Source organism: Drosophila kikkawai, chromosome 3L, assembly GCF_030179895.1.
Source record: "Drosophila kikkawai strain 14028-0561.14 chromosome 3L, DkikHiC1v2, whole genome shotgun sequence".
In the NCBI taxonomy this organism is placed as follows: domain Eukaryota; kingdom Metazoa; phylum Arthropoda; class Insecta; order Diptera; family Drosophilidae; genus Drosophila; species Drosophila kikkawai.
Window position 1 is genome coordinate 5,616,152 of NC_091730.1, and position 21,170 is coordinate 5,637,321.

Below are 21,170 nucleotides of genomic sequence, written 5' to 3' on the forward strand. Positions count from 1 at the left end.
ACCCCCGGTGCGAGCCCAAGCCCTGGCCAGGCCCTTTGGCTTCACTCATTCATCCATCCATCCATCCATTTCATCCAACCATCCCATCCATTGTGGCATTCAGTCAGTGAGTCAGTGGGAACCCGGCCAGCCCACTCACCCAGTTATGAGTGTCCTGCGCCTTTTGTCCCGCTTAGCAACAAGCGATAAATTCCGCTCGGCGCTGTAGGTAAAGCGTAGTGGAGTGAAATGAAATAAAATTGGTGGTGGTGGTGCGACCGATGCTCTGATCCTGAGATGCATCCCCCGAAAATCGACAGTGTTTCAACCCCCGAAAGGATGATGATGATTCACACACACACACACACAGAGGTAAGAGCAGCGGTTGCAAATGCCCATGGAAAATTCCATTCCATCTGTATGTACTTGGGAGTATGTACTAGGTAATCCTCAAGTGCTCACATGGGTTTTAAGGTTACATTTTTATATTAAATGATAAATATCTTATAAAATATATTTTATAAATCAGAACTTAACTCTAATCTCCAAGGATCTCTTTAGTTTTCAGCTTTAAATTTAAAATTTAATTGATATTTCTTGTATTTTTAAAATAATATCTCTTACCTTTCTTTTAAATTAAATCCCTCAAAAAAAAAGCACTCGTTTCATGTGGAAACTCCTTAAACGTTTCACCTGCAAGTGAGTCCTTCACATCTCTCAGACTGATTACGAAATCCTGACGGTGCCGCCGTTACCGCCGCCTACACTCAAGTGCTGGCTGCCACCATAATCATCTTAATAATTTCACAACTCATGTCTTTATTACATTTTTCCACTCCTTCCCCGCCCCCCTTCAGCGGCACCGCAATATAATTTCCCAGCTCTCGGTGGAATTTTTTAATTTCAACCGAGCACAACAAGTATCTTAAGGATGAGGCGAAGAAAATGTATCTTCATGCGTGTGCCCCGGAGAGCACGCAGTTTCATTCCCATTTCCCAGACCCATTTCATCAAAGATTTTTCTTCGCATCTCGCGCAGTAATTTAATCCCTGGTTGCTTTTTGTGAAAATAAAATATAAAATATGGCAGTAATAAAGCAGGAAACCCTTCGCCATTGGCGCAGCAGGTGACCCCATCATCAATCTGCAGAGGCTTAGCTAATTTGGAGGAGGTCCTTCAATCAGGCATTAAGATCGAAGCCGGTACAATGTAATTTTCCTTAAGCCCAGCACGTCCTGGGGTTAATCCTCTAGCTCTACACCTTGATTGAAGTTCTTTTCTTAAGGACCTTTTGTGTGGTGTAACTAGAAAGGATCTGCTGAGAAGGTTCAATGAAGCCAAGAGAGGTTATTGAACTCATTTTTCTTTCATGAAGTCATTAGCCTTTCAACTTTAGGATGGAAATATAGCAAAGCAATGTCGAAAGGTAAGTTTTGGGGTTAACTTGAATTAAAACTGAAGCTTTTAGAATAATTTCCGACATATTTTCCTTGTCTACTAATCAGTTTTCCAATTCCCAAATACTTGTCGCTTCTCTTGGTTAACTTTAAGTTATTTTAATATTTCACTTTCCCCCAAAACGAAATGATTTCCAACATATTTTCATTGTCACATTTATGTGTGCCCTAAGTATTATGGCTCTAAATGGAGCGATCTTCCCTCATGGATATATCTTCAAAGATTTAAATATAGAACGGCCTTCCGACAAAGACTAAAAACAGGTTCCAAGGCACTCCCACATATATGTAAAAATATGTTATATATACAAGACTAAGCACATGTCAGGCACATTGAATGAAGCTGAAGATTTTAAGATTTTCTTCCTATAGATGCAGGTTTGTTTAATATTTCCCTTAGAACTCATTCAAATTATTAAATTCCAAAGTGTTCTTTGATTTTTCCAACACAAAAACCCCTCGAAATCCCTTTGTTTTGAATTGTTAATCATTCCTAAACCTGGACTGTCGAAGCTATTGCCTCAGGAAAGTATACCTTAACGTAAGTTCTAAATTCAAACAGGAATTTCGGGCGGGCCTCCAGCTGGATAAGGTCACTTGCAGATGGCGGGAGCTGTTGTTATTCGACGATTCGCCAGCTTGGGAGCGTTTCGATCGTTGCAGACGTTTCAAATGCTACCGAAAGATGGCCAGCAGGGTCAAGGTCAAAACCGCAACTCGTGTACGTATAACCCCACCTTGACCTTTGCCCCTGGCCAGAATGGAGGCGGAGAGCAGCGAATCGGACCGCTGGTCGCTGAGCAGCAGAAAAAAGGACGCCTTTTCTACGGCATTGAGGTACTGGCCCGTACCCGAAAGGAACCTGTGAACCTGGACTTTAATACCTTCCTGCCGGTGCTGCCCATCTTTGTCAGCGTCGTCTGGCATTCCCTACGCTATTGGGATGTGGAGCCCATCAGTGAAGTGGACTGCATTGTGCTGTGCAAGCTTTTGGCTAAGCGATTACCCACAATGCCGCATCTCACCTGTTATCGAATGTCCAAGCAGCGGATGGATCAATTCCTGGACTTGGAATTTAAGAATCTATTGGCCCTGCGAGGTGATGATGCAGAGCCTAAGCAGGAGTTTACGTTCTCGGCTGATTTGACACAGTTTGCGAAATGCAGGTTTGGAGGTAAGTTAACCAGTGTAGAGCTAGTTTTTGCTTTCAAAAAAGAAGCTCAAAACTGAGACTAGAAGTTCCAACATTCTTACACAAGACTTGAGCTTAATGCACACATAATATGACCTTAAAGACTCTTGAGACTTTTCCTAGTTTTCCTTTCCTAGTTGAACCTTTTCTTTACAGATAGAATATCTGTATCCGTGGCTGGTTTCCCAGATGGCTACACCCGCAGCGAAAGGACTCCGGAGCATATGGAGCGAAACTTGAAGATTATGAAGGCAAAGGTGAGTTGCCCAACCTCTTGACTTAAGTTTAAATCAAAACTGAACTCTAAAAAATACATTTTCCTTTCCAGGTCGAAGCCGGTGCCGACTGCATCATCACTCAGATGTGCTACAAGCCGGATGCCATCATCAAGTACGTAAAGGATTGCCGGGCGGCGGGCATTACAGTTCCCATCCTGCTTGGCATCATGGCTCCCGATACCTACGCCTGCTACAAAAATATGATTAAAAAGGGCGAGGCTGAACTTCCGCCGGATCTGGCAGAAGAAGTTGAACGGCTTCAGTGTGAAATATTGACGGATCCCAGCCAGAATTCAGATCAAATTAGCCAATTCTTTGTCAACTACAACGTTCGTCTCATTTGCGAGGTCCTGGCCGCCTGCGATGACGTCTGGGGCATTGTCTTCTTCACTCTCAACAGGTTCGGAAGTGTTCATCTTACTCTCAAGGAGCTACAAAAAATTGGATTATTTAATGAGGTGTCCTAATAGTAGGATTGCTTAGGGATATCTAAATTACCGAAAGTCAAAGCTAAATTTTACAAGTGTTCTCAATTTAAATTCTTGATATGAATTTATTAAAATATGGCTTTTAAACTTTGACAACTATTAAATATTTCAAAAAGAAAAATAGAAGAAAAAATTAAACTGGGATCAAAGAAGTTATCAGCTTTTGAGATACGCTCTCACAAGCAAGCCGTTCTAATTTCGTAATAGAAAACTCGGCAGCGAGTCGAGCTCTACTATATTCGTTAGGTTAGATCGGTGCTGATCGCTGATAATCCGAGTGGCACTGCCAGTTTTCAACGATCTGTGAACGTGCTAGCATCTGTCTGTCGATGGCCCACTGCACGCCGGCCTCCTCGGGTTCAAATCCTTTGGCCTACGTGCCCTGCGTGACCTTTGCCCCTGAACAGCACGTGGTTAAGGAGCAGCGCATAGGACCACTCATTGCCGAGCAGCAGGCACAGCAGCGTCTCTTCTATGGTTTGGAAATAATGCCACGTTCTAGAGGCCAGCCGGTTTGCTTGGATTTCAACCGCTTCCTGCCGGTTCTGCCCATATTCGTTAGCCTGGTCTGGCTGGGCCCGAATTACTGGGATGTGGAGCCCATAGACCAGGTGGATAGCCTACAGCTGGCCATGCATCTAGCCTCTAAAATACCCGTGATGCCGCACTTGACCCTCTATAGGCTAAATGATGAAAGGTTGGATCAGTTTTTGGATCTTAACTTTCGCAATGTTTTGGCCTTAAGGGGAGATTCGGTTTACTCGGGACAGAAATATACCATAAGTAAATCTATTGTGGAAAGAGCGAAAAGAAGGTCAGGGGGTAAGTTTTAAACTAAAAATAAAATATATAAATATTTATATATATATATATATATTTGTCTCGAAACCTGTAGCTTATCTCATTGTCACGCCTCCCTTTGTGAATAATCACCTAAAAAGCGCGAAAATATAATTTATTTACTACTCTGAAAAGCGTAAATTAATCATTGTTAAAAATAAATTTAAGGTAGCTTAGTTACTCTTCTAAGAAATATTTATTACCAATTGAATTATGGTTTTAAATTTACCAAGGGGATTTCCCTATTTCCAGATACAATATCCATCTGCGTGGGTGGCTTTCCAGAGGGCTATAATAATATAACCGAAGGGGTAGAGCCAGATCTAACAAGTCACATACAATTCCTGAAAGAAAAGGTGAGTATAAAATATATATTAAATTTAAAGAAATTAAACCTAAGCTTATAATTATTTTAACAGATATCTGCTGGTGTAGATTGCATCATCACCCAGGTGTGCTATCGACCTGAGGCCATTATCCGTTTCGTGAGACAAGTCCGGGCAGCTGGCATTACGGTGCCCATCATGGTGGGAATTATGACTCACCAGAGCTTCACTAAATACACCTTCATGGAGAATTTAACAGGGGCCAAACTATCACCCGATTTACGCCAGGAACTTGTCCAGATTCAGAGTGAATCTGACCTAACTAAAAGATTTTTTATTCGCCTCAATGTTCATATTATAAGAAGTATTCTAGAGGCTGATTTAAATGTATTTGGCTTCCAAATCTTTACCATGAACAATTTTGAAGCTGTTGAAGCTTTGCTAAAGGAACTTCATCTTCAAAAATTATTTGGTAACAAGGAAACAGAGCTAGGAAACTCCAATTAAGTCTCGCTTGAACTTTAGGAAATGATTTGAAAATAAATTCAGTTTGAGGCTATAAAAACACACTTCCAAAATTACTTCCTGTATAACAAATCCTAATAGTAAAATACATATTATTTATGATAATATCTGTAACGAAAAGAGCATAACTTGACTGCTTTGATTGGATGCGGATGTGGTCTAGGATTCATAATGCTGGCTTTAGTAGGAAAAAGGAGAGAACAGACAGATGAAGGCAAATGACAACCCCTTTTTCCCTTGACCATGCTCTTCAGTCGAACAATAACAAATGACTGAGACTGACATGGCTAATGGCCGGGGCTCGAGTCCTGCAGCTGGCCCAAAAGCGACACTTGATGAATGGATCTTAGAAACCCTTCCTCTGCGCCTTTCCCTTTTTGCATATGCGAATGTTGCAGATCCTTTCGGGCTCTTGGTGCGTCATCAATGTCAGTCAATGTCACGGATCACAGCGGAAGAAGTGCGTAGAAATATATATTTTTTGACGAATAATATAACTGTTGCATCACCGCACCTTCCTCGGGGGACTTGCCATCAGGACAAACAGGGGTGTTGATGTCCCCCGCCCCACTGTGAAAGGTTTCTTTTTTGACAAAAACAACATTTGACATTTGTAACTTGCGGTTGATCGGCCATGGAGAAGGGATAAGTGCCAAGATGAGACACTGGGATAAAAAGGGGGTTCCTTTTGAAATATATTTCAAGGTATTTTTGAAACAAAATTAATGATAATAAATGTTTTGAAAATATGTGAATATTTTTGACAATTAAATCAAAGTTTTGTTATATTTATAAAATAATTTCTTTGGTATGTAAATAGATTAAGAAATGATAGAAGGGAAACTATATTAAGAAAAGTATTTAAATATTTTTATCTAAAATTAAGACCTACTTTTAAAATGAATTAAAATAAAAAACATAAAAAATAAATATTATAATAAATAAATAAATATTAAAATATATAAACAAAATAATAATTAAATATAAATATATAAATTAATTTCTGTATTATTACCTCATTTTTTAATCAATTTTTCTACAGAAAACTTCTTCCTCTTTATTATAATTTCCTGTTACTTCCCTATACCCCTATTTTTCCCAGTGCATTTCCAAGGGGTTGACTTCCTCCGGTTTGGCCCCCAGATGACACAGATGGAATCGGGGACTAAAAGGTTTCATCCGCCGCTGTTTTCTTTCTTTTTGCTTATTTTTGCAGCTGTCGCTTGGGCCTGAAAAATGATGTGCGAATGCGAATTTTCCTACGTTTTTCTTTTTACAGCGTTTTGCTTGAGTTTTTGGGGTTGTGTTTTGCAAACTCCGCTTTTCGCAATTATTTATCGGCAATTAAGCCGAACAAATGACGCCGTTAGAATGGACAATGCGCATATTGCGCATACGACGTATATGTCAATCGATATAACTCTTGGGATATGTTCTTGTTTGGTGTTTAGAAGGGGGAAAAAAATGTAAAATAAAAGAATTAAATGGTTAAAAATTTAAAAATTTAAAGCCAAGAGTTAAAAATATAAGAATTGAATATTTTTTTCTGGAAAACCTTATTATCTTCAGTTTTACATAATCAATAAATAAATTAATTAAAATATAAATAGGTATTCAAATACAAAATACCATTCCTAAATCACAACTTTAAAGTATCGAATAATTACAGCAAGAAGCGTGTCGAACTATATTAGTCAGGGCAGATCAGCAATCACTATAAATCTGACAGATCTAAACGAACTACCAACCATGGCTCACTTTGTCGACTCACCCCGCCAGAACTTCTTCTCGTATGTGCCCTGCGTGACCTTTGCCTCCAAACAGCACGGAGTAAAGGAGCCGCGGATTGGACCGCTTATCGAAGGACGACAGCTACAACAGCGTCTCTACTATGGCATAGAGGTGATGCCCCATACCGATGGGATTCCCGTCTGCCTGAACTTAAACCGCCTTCTGCCGTTTATGCCCCTGTTCGTCAGCATAGCCTGGTTAGCCAAGTCATCCTGGGATGTGGAGCCCTTAGGCCGGGTGGATAGCCTGCAGCTAGCCAAGCATCTAGCCTCCAAAATACCCGTGATGCCGCACTTGACTCTTTATAGACTAAACGATGAAAGATTGGATCAGTTCCTGGATCTTAACTTTAGCAATGTTTTGGCGTTAAGGGGGAGTACGATCTATGAAAATCAGACATATGCATATAGCAAAACTATTGTGGAGAGGGCAAAGGAAAAGTTCAAAGGTAAGACATCTATACTGTTTTTATTAGTTAATATATTACTTGAATTTGTATAGTTTAATTCACTAAATGGAATCCTTCTTTTCAGATAAAGCAACAGTCTGTGTGGCTGGTTTTCCAGAGGGATATAATATAGCCGAAGGGGAACCTCCGGATCTTAAGATTCACTTGCATTACCTGAAAGAAAAGGTGGGACATGCAATATAATATATTAACATTTAAAATATAAAATATAAAAAAACTTATCTAATAATTTCCGCTGTAGGTGGATGCTGGAGCGGATTGCATCATCACACAGGCCTGTTACCGACCAGAGATCATTATAGACTACGTGAAAAAAGTCCGGGCAGCGGGCATTACGGTTCCCATAATGGTAGGAATTGCAGCCCACGAATCCTTCAAGAAATACAAGACAATAGAGAAGGAGCAAGGAGCCAGATTACCGCCTAGATTGCATGAAAAACTGGCTAAGATGGGCAATAAGTTTGAAAAGGACGTTAGGACAGATCCGCATTTGATTCGAAATTTGTTTGTTCGCATCAACGTAAATATTATTTGTCAAATTCTAAAGGCAGATATACAAGTTTATGGATTTCAAATTTTTACGCTCAACAATTTTGGAGCTACGGCAGGCCTGCTAAGGGAACTTCGGCAACAAAAACTGTTCGGAGGTAAGTTAAAATTACTAAGAAGCCAAATTCTAAATTCAAAATATTTCAAATAACAAGAAAATAGCTTTGTTTTTAGAAGTTAAACAAGAAAAGACCAATTTTTGCAGGTTAAAAAAAAAAAATCATATTGCTCATACGACATGTATGACCAGGAATTATGTTTATTTAACAATTTAAAATCTATTATTCTTTTAACAAGTTTCACATTAATTTTTAACTATTTTTATAATTTCCTTTACCTTTTCCTTGTGAAACCTATACCCCCCGATCGATCGAAGAAATGCATTTCTGCTGCGGTTCATTTGGTTTTCCTCCTCTTGGCCCCCTTTTGTGTGTTTTTCTGCTGCCTCTTGATTTGCCATGCGTCGTTTAATTTTATTTCAAAACAAATAAGCGTAAAATGAGGAAATCTACGATAAATAAGACCAAAAAGCAAGCCTCTATGCCATGGTGGTGTGTGTGTGTGTTTGCTGCTAAAGCAAAAGATCAGCCTCAGCCTCAGCCTCTGCAGTCAACTGAGGCAGTAGCAGCAGCAGCAGCAGAGACTGCGGCAGAGGCAATAAAAAAGTTTGCCAAAGATGAGAGAGGAAGATGAGGAGCGGGGAGGCTGGCAAAAGATCCAACGAACAAAGGAGCTGAGGAAAACCAACAACAAAAAAAGAGAAAAAGAGACAATAAGAAAAATAAAAATTAAACGAGAAAAAAAAACAAGAGTCACGTTCACGTTTCTCTGCGGCAGCGGAGCTGGCAGAAGCAGCGATCAGCTGGCAGATCTCAAAGCAGAACCAGCTGAGCGCTAGCAATATTACACTCTCTCCAAACCTCTCTCACTCTTTTACTCACTCTCTTTTTGCAATTTAAAACCCTCATACATATATTAAGAGTACTAGTTTAAAATGCTCAAGAGAACAAGCGATCAAAGAGTAGTTGAGTGAGCGTAAATTAGGTAAAACCGAAGAGAGAGGCAGAAAATACAGTCAGCTGCTGAGATATAGGATTTGGTTATAATTTAGGAAACTGTTGTTTATTAACAATATTTTTACGAATTAATATTTAAAGAAAAAGAATTAAATTAAATGTTTTATCAAAAAGTTAAAAACTTGTTAGGGAAAAATGTAGATTTATAATTAAAGACTTTTTCTCTTGAGTGATCGCTTTAGTCTAAAGGTTTTTAAGAGTACCAGCTCTTAAGAGGGCTGCTCTTTCCCTTTGTTCTTTGCTTGGCTAAGATCACTCAAGAGAGGATCAAGTAAAGTTTAACTAAAATAATTGCATTAAGAGAGCAAAAAAGTTGCACCAAATAAAATACAATGAAAATTGTTTACAATAAGAAATATTTATATATAATGTACTATATATATTTTGTGAATACTACTTTTTGGCAATTGATCTTTCTTTTGGCGTTCATTGTAATTTTTTGGTTGTTCTGATGACGCTATTGCCAGCATGTGGCATTTTTTTTGTGAATTTGTTTGCCAAAAATGTAATCATTTTCTTAGAATTTATTGTAACTTAATTTACAGTACAAAATAGGTTAATTTATAATATATTTTGTGGTTTAAAGAAGGATTTTTCCTAAAATTTGGTTAAACAATAGAAAAAGCAAGCAAATACGAATATTCTGTAAATTTATCTACAAGATGTATCTATTTTTTATCTGTTTTTAAGCTTGTTACCTTTACTTATTGTCTTATTTAATCAGTGTAAATTTTTCCAAGTGCACTTGCAGCCATGCTCTTGAACGGCTTTGCAACGGCAACACCGACATTAATGCTACTTTGCGACCTGCCCCACAGCAATTTGCATACGCCATCGTGTAGCACGTCCGTGTGCGTACTAAATTGACTCACACTCGCACACGCACACACTTGATAGACATAGATACATACATACATAGATACTCTTCCGTAGATACAGATACTCGTACACGAACCGAACGCATGCAACGGCTAAATTGGCCAAAGCTCATGTGAAATTTACGGCAAATTGTTACAATTTTTTAATTAAATTTGCAGCCCGAACAAAATAACGAAGACTTAAATTGAGGCTCTACACGATTGAAAGTTAAAGCTTACAGATAGAATATATATTAAAATTTAAGAAATTAAATATCTGAAATTACTGGAAATAAACTAAAATAATTATGGTAGATTTTCAAATTGAAACCCTACAAAAATCCAAGTGTAAATGTGTAAAGATACATATATTTATGTTCGGGCACTTGCCTCTTGGGGGGAAATTTCATTTCATTTACCTTCCAAGGAACAAACACACGCACACATGTTCCGTTTGGTGGTATAATTTATGGCCCAGAGTCGAGAGCGATCAAAAATAAAATGATTATTTTCAGAAGGAAGCAACAGAAATAATAAAATCGAAGCGCTACGCAAATTATAAACAAACGTCAACGAAGAGTCAGCTAGAGGAAAACATCAACAAGCTACGTAAGCAGGCATTATGGGGGGATGTAATGGGATCGAAGGGGATATATCCTGGAGATTGTTTTTTAGAGGAAATTGTATTTTGAAGTTGATTTTAAAATAATTTTTAAAGGGAACATACATTTTCTGAAAGTTTTTTAGAGGAAATTGTATATGGAAGCTTATTTTAAAATAATTGTTAAAGGAAAATATCATTTTAAATGAAAAAACACAGAATTTTAGTTTTAAATAATTTAAGAAATAAGAAAAACTAAATTTTCTTAAGATATTTATTATAATTTAAAATCTTTATAAATATATATATAATAATTAATAATATTAATACTCTTTAAATAATAGCAATAATAATTTTTCAGGTCTTGAAAATATCATTTAAGTTCTCAAAATAAGATAATTGTTTAAAACTAAACTGGTGCTACAATTAAAGGCTTAAACTGAGCTAGGTTACCCAAGTAATCAAATTAATTAAAATTAAAAATAAAAATATTTTTAAATGATTTTTTAATAATATTTAAATATTTATCTAAATTATCGATCTGCCACAAATATTAGCATGTTCTCATATACTCTTCGATTACTCAGAATTTAGCCAATAAAATATAATGGAATGTTAATTTTCCCCACAATTATAATTAATAAGCCTTAAAAATTTGTCTGAATTTGATGTCCTAGCGTGTTTTTCCTTCGAAAAATATTTCGTTTAGAATTTCTAATATTAATTTATTACCTTAGAAATAGTTAAAATTGATTTTCCAGTTTTTAATGACAAGAGTACATAAATGCTATATAAAAGTTACATTAATATTAAAAAAAATATTTTTTAAATTAGTTTTTGAAATGATATCTAATATAAATTTCAAGCCAGATTATTATAAAACCTTGTACAGGTTTCTAGCTATTTTTTGTGTGCCCAATATACCCCTTTTAACTTTCCTTTTAGGGACCCAGGGCCTTGCTGCAGCCAGGTCTTTTGATCTTTTTTCTTTTGCATCTCTGGGTGCTGTTGCATCTCTTCCATACTTACACACACACTGGCACACCCACGAGGCACTCACACAGGTGCAGGCAGGGATGTGTGTGGCCGCGACAACGGCAAGTGAAAGATGGCCGCGGAATTGGCAAGCATGAAAAGCATGAAAAGCAGGCAGGCAGGCAGCGCGGCAGGCCAAATCGGAAGCTGCACTGAAATCGAAATGAAAGGGGGGAGAAAATCTCGGGCAGTTTGCGGGGAAATTGTAAATTGAATTTGGCATTCGGCTCGTCCATTAGCTTTTCACACGATCTCTGACGCAATTCGCACCCGGGCTGCCATTTAGCTTTCGCTTCGAGTTAAGATTCGCGGTGCTTCTGCAGCGGCAACAGCTGTTTTACCAAAATGATATTTTGTTTTTGTTTTCTTGTTTTTATTTTGTTTAATATGTATAGATTTGAGTAGCAGAATTTATTTGGCTTGAAATAACTGAATGCTGAAATGTTGAATGGTTTGCCTTTGCCGAGATTTTTTGACGGCTGAAGCTAAACAATTACTTCGTGTAGAAAATTGATTAAAAATGTTTTAAAATAAAATTTATAATATAAATATATTGAAGTTTTTTTAAGTCTTTAAATATTAAATAATATAATATAAGAGTTATATTAGAATTAACAAAAATAAATATAATAAATATAAAACTTTTAATAAAAGTTCTTTTAATTAAACTTATGTATCATAAAATGTATTAAAAAATATCAATAAATTGTGTAACCTTTTTTAATTTAGTTTTGAAATTTTAAAAATTTTCAATTAACAAAAAAATTCTGTTAAAAATAAAAATAAATTGTTAAACCTTAAGAAACTGTTTCAGAAAAGCTTTTCTCAGTTTTAAACTTATTCAATTTTGATTTTCCACCACAACAAAATGTAGCTAAATATTAATTTAAGGAAATATCCCATAGAAAAAGTGGCTTTGTTATATTTTACCAATAATAATTTATATTAACTATAACATTTTATAAAGTTTATCTTAAAAAAGAAACCCTGTTAAGATCAAAAATAGGCTAGGCTAGGCTAACAGCTTGTTATAATGTTAATTTTCACATCTCACTGAATGCGGAATTGGTTATTTATTGTTCATAGTACATAGGAGCGGGCTTTTGCTTGAAAATTGCTGGGTAGCGTGCCGCAATGAGAATCGCCCATTACAACAATTTCATTTCATTTTGCCGCCTTGGCGAGCTTACGTAAGCCTCTACGAAAATGGCCACAACAACAAGCAACATGCAGGTGCAGAAAAGCAAAAGCTAGAGATGTCACTAAAGTCAAGGTTTATCTAAATGAATAATGCAAATAAAAGGGTTTTTGATAGTTTGAGTTATTGTTTAAACAGTTTAAATAATTTAAGCAAGACTGTAAAATTCCTTAAAACTAAAAAAAATATATAAAATGAATACATAATTAAAAACATTAGAGAAATATTACAAACATTGATCAATTGTGTTAAAAGTCGTATAAAAACAATGCTTACATACCAAAATCTCAATTAAATAATTTTTTAAATATTAAAACCATTTTTTAGATGTTTTTAATGATGAAAAATATCAACTAACAGCCTCAAAAGAAGCTGTTCCTAATTTTCTAAGAACTTAAATTATATTCCTACAGCTAGAAGTTATTAAAATATATTTTTATTTATTGAAAACTGAGCTAATTTTGGTAGAATTTCTTAACTATTTTATGGGTACATAAGCTATATTCTTATGTTTTAATGTTGCCTGATCTGTTTTTATATTTTTTATATTTTTTAAATTTAGTTTCTTATTTTATTTTAATATTTAAAAATGTATAAAAATCATATCTTCCCAATTCAAAACATGACCATCTCTAGGGCCCTCATAAAAGGGGTTTTTCAAATCTGAGGGAGAGGGAAAAACGACATTTGTGCCACCTTTTTGCCTGCAATTACACGGCAACGGCTAACTGCAAATAAAACTAAGCAACAACAAGAAATAAAAAATACAAAAAATAAAAAAAAAGACAACAACAAAGGCTGAACTGAAATCGCGCCAGACAAGCTGACGGCAGCGTGAGATTTCTATTCCCGCTGCGGTTGGACGGTCATACACTGGCGTAGCTATTAAGATTTTAAATTCAATTTAAATTACAACTAGATCTTTGCTTTAAAATCTAAAAATCATGAAAAGAATGGTGTAAGCTTACTATATTTTACAGCTAAGAAAAGGTGGAAAAGTTACACTCTGTTTCCTCTTGAAAATATAGAGAGAGACGCCCATGTCGAGGCGAAATTGCGAATTAATACATGCTATTAAAGGTTCAGAGCAAAAATATTTATAGATCTATGGATACTCTACTGAAATATAGGAGAAATTTAGATATTTATATTATATATAAATAATAAATAAATAGTTCCTTTTATAAGCGGTTCTCTGAAAGACATTCTAATGAAAAGTCCATCAAGTTTTCGCTTGAACTTTAAATTGTTAAAATATTTAACTATTTGGTATCTATATCTAAATATTATTTTCTGTAAACTGTAATATTTATTTTTAAATTAATATATATAATAATTATATAATTTTCGTCAAAGAAAACATTAAAATATCATTTTATAAATATATTTTCTGTACTTCTCTAGAGCATTCCCTGTTCGGTTTCAGCTAGTGATTAACTGTTACCGAGAGACCGATCCGATCAAGATCCATACAATTGCAATCGAGATCGCGGCACTTTTCACAACATCGCCTGATTGTGATTAGTCATCGACCGGTTTTGGCCGATTGTCGGTCGCCCGGCAACAAGCACGCGAGTTGAAGGTTCGTCGGATAATTATCATTGGGGCCCCTAACAGCGGCCAGACCAGACCAGACCAGAAAAAGTACTGTTAGTCACCAGAGAGCCGATGGCGATTTTAAATTGGAGACCGATTGTCTAGGGACGGGACTATAATTTTTGTCATACTTACTTATATGTTTTCTTTGATTTTTTTAGGGAAAGAAATGTCTCGGAGAATACAGAAAATAGATTACGAAATCTTTACTTTAAATATTTAATTTGTGTAAGAATTTGTAATATATTATACACTTTAAAACTGATTAATAATGCATGATTTTAGACCGGAACAAAGGGCGCCCACGTCAATGTCTGGATAATTATTCTCAAATTTACCTGGCTTTTAATAATGACACACAAAAGTATCTTCTTTGACGTAACCGCAGAGTTTTTTTTAAGCACTATATACATACGTGTCTGTCCTTTAGGTTATCGTTCTACGTCACGGCTCAATGGTGACGACTTCTAAAGATCCCGCCTTTCGGGGCAACGTGTCTTGGGCTACGTGACTTCTGGATCATCGCGTGGCTTCTCCCTGTCCGAGTGACGAGATTGTTCAATGCAATTTCATGCACATGAATTGACCACGAGCTTATTAAAATTAATTAATAATAATAATAGAGCATGGCTGGGAATACAAAACAAAAAAAAAAAATAACGAGTGATATTAATAATGCTAAAGGTTGTAATTTAATGGGGTAGACATTAAAAAAATTAAGAAATTAAATACAAAAGGCAGCTTTATTACAGATAATAGTCGTTAATTCAAGGGAAAGGGTATATTTATAATATAAATTTATAAAAATATATTCTTATAAACAAATGTGTTTTTTAAAGTAAAGAATATACAAATAAAAATATTATTTTATAGTTATACCATAAATAAATATAGATCCTTTTTTTAAACAAGTTTTTAATATTTTAATAAAAACAACTGAAAGATAACATTATAAGAAATATATATATAAATATAGAAATATTTAAAATATAAAAATAAATATATTCTCATTCTTTATGATTTTAGAATTTTTGTTTAGATTTTTTAATGATTTCTAAAATACAGAAAAATTATATATTTAAAAAAATCAGCTTTTATTTTGTAAGAAAACCGATTATTATTTAATACTCCACCTGCCATAGCTTTAAATAAAAATATATATATGTAAAATATCGTTTAAATTTAAAGTAATTAGTTATTTTTTAACATATACTCATAAAGCCTGAAACATAATGGTTTTTAACGATTTTAAAATATTTTAAATAATTATATCATTCAATATTTAATATTTTTTAATAACCTATTTATCTACTGGTTTCTTCTTTAAACTTTAAATAGCTTCTCTTGTCTCAAACTTGTATATAGAATACTTTCAACTTGATTTAAAATTTATTTCCTTACAAAATTCCTTGAAATTTTATCCACTGAACCATTTCGCTTCACCCAAGCGTCAGTCTTGTGCGAACTTATTAGCATAATGAGTAGAAATATTGGCCGCACAGCTCTGGCTCTGCTCTGGTTTATTTGACAACTTCTCCTAGTTCTTGCTCGGCTGCCCCTGTAATGCCCATTTTGGCCTTATGTCCGTTCCATCTCCTTGGTCATTATGTTAATAAGCACAAAAAAGTCCAAGATGGAACTTGGGTACAATATCTCTACACCGATGACCCCATAAAGTTTACTCTCGGAGAAAAGTGTCGATTTGTTTTAATGCGAGGAGGGAGCAGGAGGAAGGCGGAATAGGGATAGTGGGATGCTGTAGGTCATCTGTGGAGTACATTTCGCCTTGGGATACTGAAAAGGGTGTAATGGCTGCCGGAGATGACGAACAGCTTGGTCATACAAATGGACATAATTATTTTGAAGTCGGGGGTTCCTTGAAGGTTTGAAAAGGAAGGGAAGATTTGGGGGTTTCTTAATATTTTTAAAGATTTTAAGAAAATTAGAAAAAACTATGGAATTTGGGAACTTGCTGCTATTAAAAGTATTTAATTAAAAATTTTTTTAAATAATATATTTATTTTATATTAAACAAGAATATAAACTAAGTTTTGAAAAGCCAAAGATATATCTTCCCCTTCGAGAAGACCTAAAATATGCGAATTATAGGGCTTTAAAAATATATTTTTTTAAGGCTCTTTTTTAAAGAAATTTAAAGTCTAAAAATATTATAACTTAGTAAAAAATACATTAATTTCAATTCGGATTGCATTTCTGTGCTAGGTTTTTGTAGGTTAACAAATCTGCATACTAAATATTAAATTGTAAAAAATTTAATTTTTTGTGAAATTTTGAAAATTTTAATGATGTAACCCCTTTGATTTTTTTTGAAAAAATTATCAAAATTTTTTTTTTAAGCAAACAAAGCTAGAAAGACTCGCCTGTCGATGCTGATCAAGAATATATATGATTTATAGGGTCGGAAATGACTCCTTCACTGAAAAAAAAGCTTCTGACTAAAATTATAATACCTTATTATTAATTATTGTTTTATAAGGATTAGGAATTTTTGTAATTTATACTTTTTGGTTTCTTAAAATATTAACTTTATTGAAATTATTGATTTTATACAATTTTAATTTCAATTTTTTGAACTATTAATATATATAAATTTTTTTTATATTTCGAATTTTAAATTATACATAAAACATTGATCCTGTAGTCTTAGTCAAGGTTTCGTGTAGCATTTTTGATCTAGTGTTCCTTTTACCTTTGCTGTCTAGCATTAAGTTCTCAAATATTTTTCCCCCTTTTTTAAGTACTTTGAAATGAATGCTGGTAAAAAACAGTGAGTGAAACGAAATGAATGTGAAAATTACACCCAGCCCTATGGCCATAATGACGACGATTAAAATGCAGTGGGAGACGACGGACTTGGCTAAATGCAGCACTTGGAAAAATATATATTAAATAATGTTGGTTATAAAATTTTAGAATATACATACATTATTAAAAAATAAGGAAAATATTTCTAGATATAATATTATTATGGAAAAAAAAATTATACATTTTTTTGGAATATGTTATATATTATTAAAAAATATAGAAATTTTTTCTAGATTAAGCAAACATATTCTGTAGTTGCTCTTCCTTATTATATTTTTTAAAAATAACTCTTCCAAATAATTTTAATTATATTTTAGCTATTTTTTAATATTTTTCATATTTTTAAATATATTCCTTTTTTTTAATATTTATTATTTTTGTTTCAAATATATTTTAATATAAATTCTAAAAGAGAAGAAAATATATTCTGTAGTTAAAAGCTTTTTCTTTTTTAAAATCCTCCACCTAACTCTTCCTAATAATTTTCTTATAATATTTAAATTATTTCTTCAATGTTAGTTTACTTATTTCTCCCAGTGTAAGGTAGATGAGTTGGAGGATTAGGCGGTGACACAGTGTGTGCCATACATGAAAAGCTCAAAGCAGCAAAGGAAACAATTACAAATGCGAGCCAACACACACTTACCTGTGTGTGTGTGTATTCAAATACAAGAGTGATATATAAATATATATATATATATTTCGTGTGTGTTTTGTTTTTTACATATTTTTTTTACGGGGGGCTAAGTGAGCGGTTCACAGATGTTTCAAGGATTTCTATTAAATTTTCCTTCTTCTTATTTTACTGCTGTTGTTTATGCGATGTTGTGGCTGCTTTCCTTATATTTCCTTCTTTGGTTTTCCCAGAGCTGAAGAGTAAAATTGCTTCCGCCGCACTTAACGGTGCGCAGTACTGCCTTGTTCCAGGGTTTTCCTACATTTTTTTTTTTTTACATATTTTTTTTTGTCTGCGTTGTAACCCCCGGCTAGCCCCTTCTTCATTTGATGCCAAACATTTCCGCAGCTCGTCGCATAATTTAATGCAAATACTCTTGCCACGCCCCATTCGCCAGATTCGCCAGAATCGGCATAGTGTTGGCCAAAGTTGGTGGCTAAAAAAAGCTAGGAGATCTTGAGGATGTGGCTAAAAGTTTATGAAGTGCAAAGGAGACTTAAAAGGACTTCTAGGGGTGCTAAAAATATTATAGAAATATATTTCAAAATTATATTAAATTACTAAAAACACTTGAAATGCAGAGTTTTCAATGCACAAAATTTTAAAATCCTTAAAAAAATGTATTTAATATATTTTAAAATTAATTTTTACTACAGACTAGCTGCATATCCTTTTTGTTTATATCCTTTTCTCCCCTCGCCTTGGGCATCACTGCTTGTGGCACTAAATATCGATTTTAATAGGGAAGCTGGATTTTGGTGCACCTCGTTGGGTGTTTGTCCTTGGGCTGACCTTTGCGTGCTGCATCCTGCAGCCGGCAATTGGCCAGGTCCTTGAAGCTAAAGGAAAGGTCCTTGAAAGGTAGCTTTAGCTGGAAAAAAAAGATATATAATTTATTAAGAAATTTAAGATAAAGTCAAAAAACCCCCTTAAACACATATCAACAAATAGGACTTTAATTTTTGTAACTAGGATAACAAAAATCCCAGGATTTGCCTGCCTCAATTTGGTTATTCTCGAATTTGCATGTGCGTGTGATGTCCTGACTGCGGAATTAGGCGACACAGCCAGTGAGCAACTGTCGAAATCGGGGATAAAATCGAATTTCAAATAAATATGCTAAAAAAAAAACGAAAAGGGATAAGTCCGATTCGTATGAAAAATAAAGAAACAAGGACAAACAAAGGGGCTTACAGCGGATATATTTGGCAACGCACGTGTCTCTATCCCTGAAGTCCCCCGCAAACCCCCAAAACCCCCAAACCGAGGACCATCCTGTCCATCAAAATCCTGTCCTGGGAACACACACACCACACAACCACACAACCACACACCCACACACACTCTCTGTGAAAAGCAAATACAGTGGTTCACGCAATATAAATATTACCTACCGCGTGCTGTCTCAACTCGGGGGAATCGAATTTGCAAAATACACAAGCAGTTCAAATAACATGAACAGCAGCCATTGTTTTTTGGAACTTGAAAGTAAATTGATTTTTTAGGGAATTTGTTAATCCTTTTGTTTAATATTAGCAGCAGAATACAAGTCTTATTTGTGCTTAAAATTTGGGGGATTTTAATATATGCAGGAGGGATAGAGACTAAAATACCACAAATTAGTAAGAAAATATGTTTAAACTTTAGTTTTTTGTTATTAATATTGTATTTTATTATTCTTAAATTGTACTATTATGATTTTTATGATTACAATTTATTTTTTTATATTTTATTATAATTTTTTTTTCTAAGAAAATCCAGCCAAACAATGTAAACTACGTGATGACTTGACGTGATAACAAATTCCATAAAAAGTAAGTTAACTTTTGTCTTGAAAAAATATATATAATATATTACTTATTATATATTAAGAATATATATATTAACCCCCTTTTTTTAATAAGAAAATATTTCATACATTTATTTTATATATTTTCCCGCAGGGAGCTTTGTAGCGACGTTCTAATTTTAAACACATTTGGAATAGAAAAGTTTAACCTAAACCAAATTCCTGCTTTCTAAAATAAACATATAAAAAATTTATAAAAACCATACCTATTAACAAATTATATATTTATCGCTCTTAAATTTATACCTCCAACATAAACACTTGAAAAATAAATTAAACTTCAAGTTAAACCAAACCATAAACTCAATCCTTTCATTTCACAGCTTCTCCATGCCGCTAAAATTCTTGGCGTCTAATGACTTTTCTACTTGCGGTTTTAGGGGAAAATTTTGCGCAAAAATGTGACTACTTTCAAAAGGCTTTTGGAGGTGTGGAAAATAAAGGAGAGATTGTAGCTTTTACCTTAAATTTGTTGGATGTGGTTGCCAGTGAACAACAACAGGGCGGGGCGGGGGCCATCCATACAAGCCGTAAATGTTTTTAGTGGTTACCGCGTTTAAGTCATTAGAGAAAATTCTTGGGCACCAAGAACAAGACAAAGGGGGGTAAAAGTTAAGGTAAGGAAAAACAGTAAAGACAGGCCTGTGAAATGAAAAAGCAAAGGTGTTGCTTTATACTTTGGTTTCTTATATTTTAAGATACTTTAATTGGCCTGGAAACTCCTTAAAAAAAAGTTTTATATTTTTTTATTAATTTTTGGTTAATTTTTATTAGTTAAAGCTAAATACTCCAATTAACTTGGCTTAAACTTGGCTCAAAAAAACTCAAAACAAGTGAACTCAAAGAGAGTGGCAATGCAAAACAAACCCCTGAAAGCCGCTGCTCTCTTGAGCTCTTTGGTTCATTTAAGCCGTAGCTTAGTTCTCTTAAAGTGCTCACGAGACTTTCTCTGGTTAAAAATCAACTCAATGCTTAAAGCTCTAACTATTTTTTGCAATTAATTTATAAACTTATAGGTGAACAAAATAATTAACCATAAAAATAATTGTTAAAGCCTTAATAGTTTAGTTTATTGATTTCAATAAAGAAGGCAACCTTTTGCAAGGGTTTTAACCATAATAAATTTTAAATGTATTCTAATTCTTTTAACATTAATATTTATTTATAGTAATTCATTTTTTGTAAAATTCTCTATGAATTACTAATGGTTTCTCCCTTACTTAATTTATTTCAAACTAAAAATCAAACAATTCCGCTGAAAGTAATCTAATATCATTTTTCGACCCTCTTTCATTGACCACACCATATGGCTTTGATACCTATCTTCGAGATCTGCACTGCACCGCCAAAGGAAAACAAACAAATAATTACGATACGGTGTTTTATGTGACCCCTCACCCCTTAGTCATTATTTGGCCATAACATCTGGTGTTGGATTTTTGGCTAGAAAGATCAGCTGGGCACAAGGTCGCCTTCGGTTTGTTTGGTTTTCTTGTTTAAATTTTATTTTAGCATTAGGGTTTCTATTTAGGTTTTATATAAAATACTAAGCAAACTTCTA

General features: G+C 34.3%; 3 protein-coding genes across 13 annotated transcripts; all 3 read left to right on the forward strand.

The window, feature by feature from the left end:
* Nucleotides 1-1,859: 1,859 nt before the first annotated feature.
* Nucleotides 1,860-3,491, forward strand: LOC108073865 (methylenetetrahydrofolate reductase (NADPH)-like). The gene is made up of 4 exons (XM_017165651.3): nucleotides 1,860-1,978; nucleotides 2,041-2,611; nucleotides 2,786-2,886; nucleotides 2,958-3,491. The coding sequence occupies exons 2-4, from the start codon at nucleotides 2,041-2,043 to the stop codon at nucleotides 3,372-3,374; spliced, it is 1,089 nt and encodes a 362-aa protein (XP_017021140.1). The 5' UTR covers nucleotides 1,860-1,978; the 3' UTR covers nucleotides 3,375-3,491.
* Nucleotides 3,492-3,660: 169 nt separating this feature from the next.
* On the forward strand, nucleotides 3,661-5,130 carry LOC108073839 (uncharacterized). The gene is made up of 3 exons (XM_017165619.3): nucleotides 3,661-4,217; nucleotides 4,488-4,591; nucleotides 4,655-5,130. Exons 1-3 carry the CDS (start codon nucleotides 3,725-3,727, stop codon nucleotides 5,066-5,068), a joined length of 1,011 nt encoding a protein of 336 aa, XP_017021108.1. The 5' UTR covers nucleotides 3,661-3,724; the 3' UTR covers nucleotides 5,069-5,130.
* A 1,680-nt stretch (nucleotides 5,131-6,810) lies between these two features.
* On the forward strand, nucleotides 6,811-19,814 carry LOC108073787 (5,10-methylenetetrahydrofolate reductase-like). Of its 11 annotated transcripts, XR_011444823.1 has the most exons (6): nucleotides 6,811-7,325; nucleotides 7,411-7,511; nucleotides 7,588-7,993; nucleotides 14,420-14,486; nucleotides 14,544-14,622; nucleotides 14,689-14,994. XR_011444823.1 is itself a non-coding variant. In XM_041777336.2 (5 exons), exons 1-4 carry the CDS (start codon nucleotides 6,836-6,838, stop codon nucleotides 19,554-19,556), a joined length of 1,041 nt encoding a protein of 346 aa, XP_041633270.1. In that variant the 5' UTR covers nucleotides 6,811-6,835; the 3' UTR covers nucleotides 19,557-19,574; nucleotides 19,704-19,814. The 11 variants fall into 11 exon arrangements, 9 of the variants coding, with proteins under 9 accessions (XP_041633270.1, XP_070141256.1, XP_070141254.1 ...); XR_011444824.1 differs by lacking the exons at nucleotides 14,420-14,486; nucleotides 14,544-14,622 and adding an exon at nucleotides 14,067-14,244; XM_041777336.2 differs by lacking the exons at nucleotides 14,420-14,486; nucleotides 14,544-14,622; nucleotides 14,689-14,994 and adding exons at nucleotides 19,513-19,574; nucleotides 19,704-19,814.
* Nucleotides 19,815-21,170: the final 1,356 nt, after the last annotated feature.

What these genes read in the sequence shown, in the direction of transcription:
- LOC108073865 (XM_017165651.3), top strand. Translation starts at nt 2,041, where the DNA reads ATGGCGGGAGCTGTTGTTATTCGACGATTCGCCAGCTTGGGAGCGTTT. An exon ending in TGCGAAATGCAGGTTTGGAG is followed by an intron (nt 2,612 to 2,785) that starts GTAAGTTAACCA and finishes TTTTCTTTACAG; the next exon opens with ATAGAATATCTGTATCCGTG. An exon ending in TGAAGATTATGAAGGCAAAG is followed by an intron (nt 2,887 to 2,957) that starts GTGAGTTGCCCA and finishes TTTCCTTTCCAG; the next exon opens with GTCGAAGCCGGTGCCGACTG.
- LOC108073839 (XM_017165619.3), top strand. Translation starts at nt 3,725, where the DNA reads ATGGCCCACTGCACGCCGGCCTCCTCGGGTTCAAATCCTTTGGCCTAC. An exon ending in AGCGAAAAGAAGGTCAGGGG is followed by an intron (nt 4,218 to 4,487) that starts GTAAGTTTTAAA and finishes CCCTATTTCCAG; the next exon opens with ATACAATATCCATCTGCGTG. An exon ending in TACAATTCCTGAAAGAAAAG is followed by an intron (nt 4,592 to 4,654) that starts GTGAGTATAAAA and finishes TTATTTTAACAG; the next exon opens with ATATCTGCTGGTGTAGATTG.
- LOC108073787 (XM_070285151.1), top strand. Translation starts at nt 6,836, where the DNA reads ATGGCTCACTTTGTCGACTCACCCCGCCAGAACTTCTTCTCGTATGTG. An exon ending in GGCAAAGGAAAAGTTCAAAG is followed by an intron (nt 7,326 to 7,410) that starts GTAAGACATCTA and finishes CCTTCTTTTCAG; the next exon opens with ATAAAGCAACAGTCTGTGTG. An exon ending in TGCATTACCTGAAAGAAAAG is followed by an intron (nt 7,512 to 7,587) that starts GTGGGACATGCA and finishes TTTCCGCTGTAG; the next exon opens with GTGGATGCTGGAGCGGATTG.